General features: G+C 37.6%; 1 protein-coding gene across 1 annotated transcript; it reads right to left on the minus strand.

The window, feature by feature from the left end:
* Positions 1-1,347: 1,347 nt before the first annotated feature.
* On the minus strand, positions 1,348-11,894 carry LOC127414964 (homeobox protein aristaless-like 3). The gene is made up of 4 exons (XM_051653386.1): positions 11,497-11,894; positions 4,649-4,920; positions 4,144-4,269; positions 1,348-3,596 (listed from the first exon to the last, which is right to left on the minus strand). Exons 1-4 carry the CDS (start codon positions 11,861-11,863, stop codon positions 3,246-3,248), a joined length of 1,116 nt encoding a protein of 371 aa, XP_051509346.1. The 5' UTR covers positions 11,864-11,894; the 3' UTR covers positions 1,348-3,245.
* Between the last annotated feature and the right edge of the window lie 506 nt (positions 11,895-12,400).

A 12,400-nucleotide genomic window follows, 5' to 3' on the forward strand; every position in this document is an offset into this window, starting at 1 on the left:
TTCCAACTTACCTTACATTTAGTTTAAGTTAAATTATTTATTATCTTTATAAAATGTGTGTGTGATAAAATAAACGAATAAAACGAACAAAAAATCTTGTAGTTCACTTTATGTCCAACAGATGGTGACCATTGCACGTTCCTCTGAGATGAACGGAAGTGTCATTTTTTTAGTTTAAACGTGAAAAACAGCATGTCTGCGTTATGCTGGATTTAGTTGTCAAAGAGGTTCAGCCTCATAAAATATATTTATTGTATAGAAAAATACGTTTTCAGAACGGTTATAACTGATTTTGTCTGCCAAGTAACCAATATGATGGTTTGCTGTATATCAGTATACAAAAAAAAAAAAAAAAAAAAAAAAAAAAAAAATGCAATGTAAAATACAAAGAATTAAGATATTTATTTACTTGAAGGCATTTAGCACACATTCTCATCCAGAGTGATTTACAAAAAGTGCTTTTGCTTCATATATGAGACTTGCGTGGTCAACAGACGACAAGCATGCAATTCAGAAAGTTATGCGCTAGGTACAAATATAGGTACAATTATAATCTAACACTATCAAATAGAAATAAACTCATTACGCCTAATATAAATACAATAGCCAGTACAATATATTGCTTACTTACAGACTTACTAGAAGGAAAATTCAACCGCTCACACATTTAAAACTTTTCTAATTGTCCTGCTGTAGGCCTTGTCAATAAAATAGCCCAGCCGGATCTCCTTAACTTTATATAGGCCTACACATTTCTACTCTAGTTTGGATTCATTTTAAATCATAATATTTCATGAATTTATGTCTCATATACGTGGTATGTCTATGCTAACACATCCTACAACATTTAGCACACTATGCTCTCTGTATTCTTCAACCCACAACATCCTGGTAGTTTCACTGTACTTCTCATCAATTTAATTTAATGCTTCTCTTGTGTTCCTGTATGTCTTTATCATATCCTTTTATCTGGGATTTAATCAGTTTGCATGTGTAGTGCTGGCTCCACTGTCTTAAAAGATCAGGCTGGAATTCGAAGCTATGGGTGTGGAGAGAGATTGTGTCAGCCTCCCTTTCTATCCTCTATTGGAACCACATGTCAGCTCTCTCAAAACTCGGCATGGTCCGCTAAACTGGCACTTAATGTGATCCAGCATTTCTGTCATTCTGTCTGCACAATGGAAAGAAGCATCAGAAAATGCTTGCCCCAAATCAACTGTCGATCTGTTCCCATTCAGAGAATTAAGAAAATGAGAGGAGTTTTGAAAATCCTGTCACTGCTGCTAGTCAGGTTTTTCATCTCAAACTATTTGGTCTTTCAGTATGTGTCATCCAGATTAAGTGAATCACCCTTAAAGAGTTGCTAGTAGGATTGGCATGTGGTCTTTAAAACCAGATGGAGCTGAAAAGTCCATTCCAGTCACATTGCTGGGACACAAAACTCTTAACTATTTTCCACATTGGATTGGCATTTCAAAAAACACAAACAGCATGTGAAACTATAACTTCTGATATTGACTTGTCTTAGAAATACACTTTTCCATGCTTGTGAGCTCTGTCCCTATGAGGAACATAGTTGTATAGATTAAAAAAAGTTTGCACTAAGCAGTATGAAATAATTGTACAAGAACTGTATTGGATTTACACTCACTGAGCACTTTATTAGGAACACCTTTACACCTACATATTCATGCGATTATCTAATCAGCCAACTGTGTGGCAGCAGTGCAATGCATAAAACCATGTTGATATGGGTCAGGAGCATCAACCATCAGAATGGGGAAAAATGTGATCTCAGTGATTTCAACCGTGGCATGATGGTTGCTGCCAGACAGGCTGGTTTGAGTATTTCTTTAACTGCTGATCTCCTGGTATTTTAACCCACAACAGTTTCTAGAGTTTACTCAGAATGGTGCCATAAACAAAAAACATCCAGTTAATGGCAGTTCTGCAGACTGAAACGCCTTATTGATGAGAGAGGTCAACGGAGAATGGCCAGACTGGTTCGAGCTGACAGAAAGGCTACGGTAACTCAGATAACCACTCTGTATAATTGTAGTGAGCAGAATAGCATCTCAGAATGCACAACCTGTTGCACATTGAGGCAGATGGGCTACAACAACAGAAGGCAACGTCAGGCACTTTGTTAGGACCATAGTGTTCCTAATAAAGTGCTCAGTGAGTGTATGTACATTCATTTGTAATTGAAGTCCATATATTAATTTAAATCCATACAAAAATGTCAGGTAATACCAATCAGATTCTTGTTTGTGGAGGTTCCTATTGCTTTAAAATATTTTCTATTACAATTTAACCCCCAAACATTTTTAACACTATCTCCTTGAACACTATTTTGTATCCACCAGAGCCATGGACTCAAAAGTGCTTTTAAAGTTTGTTTAATTTTTGGCAAAAACTATTGTATCATAGCATGTAAGCTGACTAAGAACTCATCTGGCTTGTGGTTCTGCCCCTGCTGTCAGACACCACACCAAGACACCAGAAAAGTTGATGAGCGTGACGGAGAGACGCTTTGGAATCCATAATCAATCCAAGAGTGAGGGGTTTGTGGTTGCTTAGTTGGTTTTGTATTAGCAGGGCTGTCACATGCTGCTGATGCATTGAGTGACACTTGACAGACTTTGCAGCCATTTATCCATTTACAAAAAATGCCACCATCCGGCATTATTACAGTAATATAATATGGCGACATCCTCTCTCAAATACCAAAAATAATCAGCCTAAATGTAAAGTATTTATCTATAAGAAATTGGCACACAAAACTATTGTGAGTTGTCAGTGGTGATGTATTTGAATGTATAAAGTTGGGAAATGTAAAATCATTTATTAACTGTCATGATGGGGCTAAAACACTTGTCTGCATACACTGAAACTATTAGAATACCATTAACATACTTAAATAAACATGTTGCACATCTCCTTTGGTAATTAATTTTACACAGTTTTTTAAATTTTCAGTATCCAAGAAAATTTGTAAAAGAAATTTCATTAAGGCAAGTTGTGTGCCAAGCCCATTGGCTCACAGGGTTTCAACATACACAAACAAATGAGATGCTTCCATATGGAAACAGATTAAAAGGCTGCAAAAAAGAGAGGTGTACATTGAGCATTAAAAATTGTCTTTCAGTTCTTTGTTTCTGGGTAACACTAATATGCCTGTATGTGCAGGCATGCTAACTGCTTGTTGGCTCAGTGAGGTCATTACAATCGCTGCAGCTGCACGGTCATGTTGGCCAGGATAACAGGCTTCCCGGGTCTTTGGTTTTCATCCGCAGGGCCACAAGGCCTGAGGGCTTGTATTCAGACTCTGGTCCTGGTTCAAAGGAATGGGCTCCCAGGCCTCCTGGGAAGCCATGGAGTGAGTATATCCCATTGATGCTAGGATGGTGGGGTGAGTGATGATGAGGATGGCCTGTGGATGCAGACATACCCATGAGTCCAGGTAGGTTGCTATGGGGATGGGGATAAGAGGTCATACAGGATGACGGCATGTTTTCTGTGCCAAGGACACAGCCAGTGCCTGCTCCGCCTACACCTCCCATTCCCGCGCTGCCTGGCCATAGGTTATTTTGCATCTACAAGGACATGCAAGTCAAAAACAAAAGACATTAATTAATTATTGTAATATGCCCATGATTAAATTACAATAAATGATTGCATAATATCTAATAATAGAAATGTAGAAATTAATAATGGCGATGTTTTTTTTAGTTTAAAGTGCCAGATTAATAGTATTACAGTATTACACATTTGTTTTGTGTCCAAGCATGGAGTATTCTGTGTTGCACATTATAGGGATAATAGTTCTTCGTTTTGTCTCAGTAGGCATGACAAGAGTTTAGCTCTGCACTAGTGTGAGAACAGTAAGTAAGTTGTTTAAGTATATTTTTACATTTAAAGAACGTTTGTAAGTGCTAACCTATAAAACGTGACCAGAATGTTAGACCATAGAAATCTAATTTCAATCTCTATGTTTTAGACAACAAATATAGCCTATGAAAATATGCATTCCGGTCCCGTCCAAACTGAAGCAAAGCAACTCCCCAGTGTGTGTTGAAGTAATAGTAAAAAAATCTCATATTCTCAAGGTCTCTGTTTTTTAATGTGTATTTGTGTGTGTACCTGGTATGAGTCAGAGCGAGGGAGAAGAGAGATATCATATGTAGCAGCAAAGTGGTGTCGCACCTCTTGCATCTTCCCGTAGCGCTCTCGTTTCCTCCATTTGGCCCGTCTGTTTTGGAACCAAACCTGTTTTGGGGGGGGTGCAAATAAATTTTTATTGTGATGAAGAATTGCTTTGATACAAATTAAGGCCCTGTGAGAATTACAGTCATCTTACACCCTATACATTTTTTAACAAAACTGCATATTCTTTGTGCTAATGTGAAATGTGAATTTTGAACATTTTAACAATTCTTTTTAATGGTGAATTTATTAAATTAGCAACAGCAATTGTATAGGTAGGCTTTAATGATTTGTAAGGAATATAATTAAGCATCCACAACCAAAAAATACCCTCAAATTAATATCCTAATCCTAATATACATCAGATTATTCATTGAATCTTACATTCACAGGTAACCATGTATAGATAATAACTTGTCCCACAAGATGGAGCCTTACACACCTGCACTCTTGCCTCTGTGAGCTCCATCCTCAGTGCCAGCTGTTCCCGTGCATAGACATCAGGGTAATGTGTCTTCTGAAAGACCTTCTCCAGCTCTTCCAGTTGAAAGGTGCTGAAAGTCGTCCGGTTTCGTCTCTTCTTGTTCTTGCTTGAAAGGTCAATGGAATCAGCGATGGAGTCTTCAGGCAATCCATTGGACGGCTCTTTCAGTTTTCCACAACACTCAGAGTCTAGGAAGGGATAGCCAAGCGGCTTGGGTAAGGGCTTATCTCCTGCCAAGATAGAATGATTGCTGTTGAGGGCAGTGTTACAGATGGGCAGTATTTGCCACTAAATGCAGAGCAGAGATCGATTTGGTGTCTAAGAATCACAAGACTAATTTAACATCATTTTCTGAAAAGATAAGTAGGTACAGGGCTTTTTTGTCTGTTTTATATATACATTCGGCTGAAGAGACCTGATATGCTAAACAAAACAGAAGCTGAAATAAATAATGATCCACTGCTGTCAATGACTTTGACTCGTGTCATGAATTAACCATAATATATAATTTATACTGTATAATTAGTTCTCCTCAACTGTAATAAAGCAAGTTGTCTGACAGAGATATGTGACCTCAAAATAATCATAGACGCATTTCAGTAACACTTTACAATAAGGTTCCATTTGTTAACATTAGTTAACAACATTAGTTAACATTAACTAACAATGAACAATACTTTCACTGCATTTACTAATCCTGGTTAATGTTAGTTACAACATATAATAATACATTTTTAAAATCAAATGTTCTATATTTTAACAATAGTTCACTATGAACTAATATGAACTAACAATGAACAACTGTGTTTTTATTAACAAACATTATAAGATTAATAAATACTGTAACAAATATATTGTTCATTGTTAGTTCATGATACCTAATACATTAACTAATGTTAACAAATGGAACCTTATTGTAAAGTTTTACCAGAATTTCAAATATGTGAGTTTTAACTAAGTAGCAAACGTAATTAAAATGCAATATTGATATGGGCCTACATTATGTAGCATAAATTAAAAACTTTTGCATTGCAGGTTTTCCATTTGAATACACTGATCAGCCACAACATTAAAACATTTATTATCTCATTACAATGGCACATGTCAAGGGGTGGGATATATTAGGCAGCAAGTGAACAGTCAGTTTTTGAATTTCATGTGTTGGAAGCAGGAGAAATGGGCAAGCGTAAGGATCTCTGCGACTTTGACAAGGGCCAAACTGGGATGGCTAGATGACAGGGTCAGATCATTTCCAAAATGGCTGTTCTTGTGGGGTGTTCCCGGTATGCAGTGATTAGTATCTACCAAAAGTGGTCCAAGGAAGGACCACCCCTGTCAGGGGTGCCCAAGGCTTACTGATGCGTGTGGGGAGCGAAGACTAGCCTGTCTGGTCCGATCCCACAGAAGAGCTACTGTAGCACAAATAGCTGAAAAACATAATGTTGGCCATGATAGAAAGGTGTCAGAACACACAGTGCATCGCAGACCAGTCAGAGTGCCCATGCTGACCCCTGTCCACTGCCGAAAGCGCCTACAATGGGCACGTGAGCGTGTCAGAACTGGACGATGGAGCAATGGAAGAAGGTGGCCTGGTCTGATGAATCACGTTTTCTTTTAGATCATGTGGATGGCCAGGTGCGTGTGTGTCATTTACCTGGGGAAGAGATGGACTATAGGATGCATATGACCTCCTATGTGAAGAAGGAGGAGGCAATGTGATGCTCTGGGCAATATTCTGTTGGGAAACCTTGGCATTCATGTGGATGTTACTTTGATACGTACCACCTACCTAAAGATTGTTGCAGACCAAGTACACCCCTTCATGGCAACGGTATTCCCTGATGGCAGTGGCCTCTTTCAGCAGGATAATGCGCCCTGCCACACTGCAAAAATTGTTCAGGAATGGTTTGAGGAACATGACAAAGAGTTCAAGGTGTTGACTTGGCCTCCAAATTCCCCAGACCTCAATCCGATCGAGCATCTATGGGATGTGCTGGACCATCAAGTCCGATCCATGGAGGCCCAACCTCGCAACTTACAGGACTTAAAGTATCTGCTGCTAATGTCTTGGTGCCAGATACCTCAGGACACTGTGGTCTTGTGGAGTCCATGCCTCGACAGGTCAGAGCTGAATTGGTGACACGAGGGAGACCTACACAATATTAGGCAGGTGGTTTTAATGTTGTGTATATTGCTTCACTATTAATTTTGCTAAAAAAAATTAAATACAAAATTAAATAAAAAATAAATAAAAAATAAATCTTGAAACACTGGATTGCAGTTATGTGATAAATAGCATGTGAATGCTCAATGTGTTTTCATCGAAAATGTATTATCTAATATAGTAATTCCCTTCACTTGTTTGAAAAAAATGGTAAGCAACAGGCACATAAAAAAACAAAAATATCTTTGCTTTTTATATTTTAAATGGCAGGCTATTGAAATCAGCTGGAAGAGTCACACTACAGAGTATTAACAAGAACTGTCAGTAGAGCTTGTTTTGATTAAGCATGAAACTTGAGTTTGAATAGGTTAGGAATGAAGGCAGTCATTTTTATTATTATTATTCTTTTCTTTTTTTTTTTTTTTTTTTTTTTTAGCTCAGACTATATATTCAATAGGGTCGTAAAAAAAAAAAAAAAAAAGAAAAGAAAGAAAAACACGACATCCAGTGAAATTTAACAATAAACACAAGTTAAACAGGATGAGTTTGCTTTTCTCAGGAGAATATAAAGGATTGGAAGTGCTGTTTTAAAAGGAATGAGCCTTTCATATAACTTTGCGATTAAAGAGAACGTCTCTTCTGTTTAAATGACTTGTATCAAAAAAAATATCTGTAAATGAAAGTTACATGGGAATTTGGGAAAATTCTAATGCAATATTTTTATTCAAATTAGAGTTAAATAAATAGCATAAACACTACGAATAAATGTAAATTAATTTAAATGTAATCCTTAATTTTCATGGAAAAGAAAGTAAAGCACATGTATTGTGTTCTCGATGTCCTAATGTACGTAGCTGGATTCAAATGTCTTATTAAGATTTCTTATAGCTGTCTGAGTAGGCCTATGGAATGAAGCCTTAAGAGATCCATTCTGAGCATAATGACATATGATAATGTCATTATATATATGAACCACATAATGGTTGAATCTTTTAAACCATAATCTTTTGGTCAATAAAATGGTTGCCCTAAAATGAATGCTACATCTTTTTCTTGTTACTTAACTAAAGCAAATAATAATAATAATAATATAGGCACATCTATGAGGCTCATAGTAATGTCTGAGAATGACAGTGCTGCACGGTCCCCTAACAAGAACTCAACTGTGTGTTGTTTGATCTGATCTCTTGAAATATTTAAAGAACTACAAAAATACTAAAATAACATTTTAGGAATACAGGATGATTCTGTACCATACTGTAAATTATCTTTGCCCTAAAACGAACCTGCCGAGATTTCTTAACTGGCCTTCGGTAAGATGAAGTTGTTCAATTAAGAATGATGAAGTTGTAAAAAAGAATTGTCTTTTCTGAGATTAAAAAATAAAACATAAAAATATCTGCAATACAACAGAAATGTGATGGCCCGGAATTCTATTCACTATAGGCCAAGAGACAAAACAGGAAAGAGAGTCTGGCTTTAAAAGAGGAAAGATTGTGTTGGGCTCTCAATGGTATATAAAACTGAAATCATAATATTAAACATGGCCCTTTCGCACTTTCCATTCAAGTCCAGGCTATATTTGTTAGACACACCCCAATCACCAAATAAAAGCCTGATGCCTTCCTACTTAGCAGAACAGTCGCCAAGTGACTGATGTTCTGAGTTGCTAATCAGTATCATAAACTTACTATCTTGTTATCAACTTTATTTGGAAAAATGCAAAATACAGAAAATTGCAGGGGTTTCCGAATCACTGAGTACGTTAGTCGCATCTACACCACTTAAATACGGCGCGTTTCCCAATAGCATCGATAGATATATCTAGCCTAATAAACAGCTGGTAAAAACGTCCGTAAATTAACGAGAGCATCAAAGCACTCACGCGCATTATTTCAATATTCTTAATCTTTACAATGACATTAATTTCACAAGAAAACATATCTCCCTACAATAGCTAGGCTATATATACAAATAAATAAATAATATTAAAAAGGGGCATTTGAGTGAGAGTTTGCCAAAGGAGCGTTTCCCCCTCTTCTTCTTCCTCCAATGGCAGGTTCAAATCTGATCCAGTTGCATAGTCTGTTACAAAATGGAAGTCACAAGATAATCTTCATTCACGTAGTGTTCCTCTGTTATTTGTAACTGTAGGCCTATAGAGTGGCCTAGTTTACTATGGTAGCCACAGATGCCCGTCGTTGTAATCCTGTTCTGTGTGCTTTTTTAAAGTTTCCAGCCAAAGGGAGCACAAAGCTAGCCAAAGCAGTAACCCCAGAACTCCTTGTAATGATCCACATAACGTGCAATCACGTTAAAAGCATTTTTTCGGGTTACTTTCATTATCACAGCCATCGTTATTTCATTATTAAATTAAGAAATGCATTTTCTACGATGTTGCTACTACTACTACTACTACTACTACTAATAATAATAATAATAAACTATACGAACTGAATATGATTTTAAGATCGTGATTTGCACCTTTAATTGAAACCCAGCCATGACGTTTGAAAATGCAAAAGACAGAATCCTCAAGCGTCGTAATATTCCTAAATTCCGCTATTCCATATGACGGGAAGTCAGTGTTCGTGTTTAGGATGTCACAGAGTAGGCCTACATTTTAAAACAAACAAGACAGACCAAATGACACGACCTCAGAGCTGCGGAGACAAAGGAATTCCGCAAATCCACCGCCGTCTCAGCGACAACGTGATTAAACCATGTATATTTTTCTGAAAGATTCTTTATGAACATTACACCTCGTAATATTTTTATAATTAAGTTTATATAAAGTAGAAATTGCTCTTCAAATATATTGTTCCAGGCCTTTGCCTGAGCAGAGACACTAAAACATCGGCGCCAAAGTCATTCATCCTCAGTTATTTTATAATTGAAACTTTTTTTTTTACAGCTTTATTTATATTAGACCTAATACTAAAATGACTGAGCAGGACACTTGTAGACGATTATGTGACCAGGCCTGAACTTAAACTAAAAGACAGCTCTTACAACCAAAAGGAGACAGCTGTTGTAAAATAAAAGCCAACACGTTCCCTTAATTAGGGGCAGTCAGTTTTGCGAAAACGCATTTAAAATAATGACATATTGTCAAATTCTGCCTATTATTTTCAAAGTGCTTAACAAAACATGTTGGGTTACAGATCGAACCAAACATGGATTAACCGATAAAAAGACTAATAATAATGAAATAAAGGCATTACGCTCATCGGCACAAGGAAACACCACATTGTTTGTTGTGACATAATTCTGGATAATTGAATAAATTGAGGGCTATTTAGGTCCATGAATCAGATAAGCCTACATTGCAACAAACTATGTTTTAATGATTAAATAGCATGTGTAGGATTCGCCTAAGGTGTTTATGGTTTTCCTTGATATGTCTTATAAACAGTTTTTTAAAAATGTTATCTAAACGCTGACGGAGATATATTATTATTATTATTATTATTATTATTAAGCTATTTAGGGTACATAGGGGCTAAAGGCCCCCCGGGGTAAAAGGCACTTTTGATTTTATTTTCTCCCAAAACACTAAATAGCAACAAAAACTACTACAGTACTTTCCTAAACACCTGTTTGTCATTTTACACTGCAGTTTGTTTGATTTTGAGGTCATTTAATCATATATTTTTACAGAATTAACAGAAAATAGTCAACCCTTTTCTGAAGTGGTTATTTTAAATAAGTTTGATCTTTATTTGTTATTCAAAAAAGCATCTTGCAAATTTTGCCCTATAACGACTATTTGCAAAAATATATCACAAAATGTATATGGGCCTTTTACCCCAAGTGTGTGGGACTTTTACCCCAAGTGTGTGGAACTTTTACCTCAAGTGTGGGGGGATTTTACCCCAAGTGTGTGGGCATTTTACCCCAAGTGTGTGGGACTTTTACCCCAAGTGTGTGGGACTTTTACCCCAAGTGTGTGGGACTTTTACCCCAAGTGTGTGGGACTTTTACCCCAAGTGTGTGGGACTTTTACCCCAAGTGTGTGGGACTTTTACCCCAAGTGTGGGGAACTTTTACCTCAAGTGTGTGGGCCTTTTACCCCAAGTGTGTGGGACATTTACCCCAAGTGTGGGGGCTTTTACCACAAGTGTGTGGGACTTTTACCCCAAGTGTGCGGGCTTTTACCCCAAGTGTGTGGAACTTTTACCCCAAGTGTGGGGGCTTTTACCCCAAGTGTGTGGGGCTTTTACCCCAAGTGTGTGGAACGTTTACCCCAAGTGTGGGGGCTTTTACCCCAAGTGTGGGGGGCTTTTACCCCAAGTGTGTGGAACGTTTACACCAAGTGTGGGGGCTTTTACCCCAAGTGTGGGGGCTTTTACCCCAAGTGTGTGGAACGTTTACCCCAAGTGTGGGGGCTTTTACCCCAAGTGTGTGGGGCTTTTACCCCAAGTGTGTGGGACTTTTGCTCCATCAATATTCAATAAAAATAATTTTAGTTTTCCAATCTTGATAAACTTTGTAACAAGAAAAATACAAATTTTTCCTTAAGGTGTGCCTTTAGCCCCTTTGTACCCTACCACCCAGACACCACCATGACCACAACATTTAGCCTACAGTCGAGAATTTCTGGCGCTGACATGCAACTATTGAACTAAAACTTTTCACTTACCATCGGAATTATTTTCATAAAATGACGAGTTCTTCTCACTGGTCGATGAAGTCTTTTGGTCCTGGTTCATATTCTCTAGATACTTTGTATGTTTTCCAGGCGATGCGCGTGGAGTTGTAGTACTTACGCCGCGCGTAAAGTACCCAGGACCGCCGTCAGCGTAGCGTCCAATAGACTGTGTGTTAAAGAACTCATGTCGATGCGCAAGTGGAAGATGTGGGGACTTTTGTAGATCGTCACACTGAAAGAAAGAGCCAGAATTATGCTCCAAACCCGGGGAATTCTCCGGCGTGATCCTGTTTGGGGGCGAGGAAAAAGACAAACAATTCTCCGTCTCCATCACCTCTTCACGTGCGCGAGAGCGCATATAGTACAAGGATGCTGTTAACAGAGAACAATTTTGAGTATAAGCGAAAGAGAGGGTGATTTTTTTACCTCTTCATTTCAAGTGGGTGGGATTTAAAGAATCAGAAACAAAGACCCATGAACTGGGAGGGGGCAACATGAGACAGCGGTCTGATTCAATATGTTTAGTAATCAATCACATGCTGCTCCCGTCAGTTAACCATATAACGTTTCCAATGTTCTCTTAATAAAACAAAATTGTTATGAATGGAGATAAAAGAATGATTGTGAGTGATAAATATCGAGTAATTATTTAAAGTACGTCTGGCTGACCGATGGGATCTTAGGCTATAAATCACCCAATATTGAGTCCAGATTTGATGGGTTTCCAAATGAAGATGATATTTTATGACAATGCTGTCAAAGCAGAATCAAGCAGGGATCAGCCGTGCGAATGAGAGCTTACTGTCTCTAAAAATTGCCAGAATGTGACATACTGTATGTGATATATCCCATGTGCATGAAGAATCGATGGCAAAATTCATTTATTTGTAATTTA

This window comes from Myxocyprinus asiaticus, chromosome 24 (genome assembly GCF_019703515.2).
Source record: "Myxocyprinus asiaticus isolate MX2 ecotype Aquarium Trade chromosome 24, UBuf_Myxa_2, whole genome shotgun sequence".
Taxonomy (NCBI): Eukaryota; Metazoa; Chordata; class Actinopteri; order Cypriniformes; family Catostomidae; genus Myxocyprinus; species Myxocyprinus asiaticus.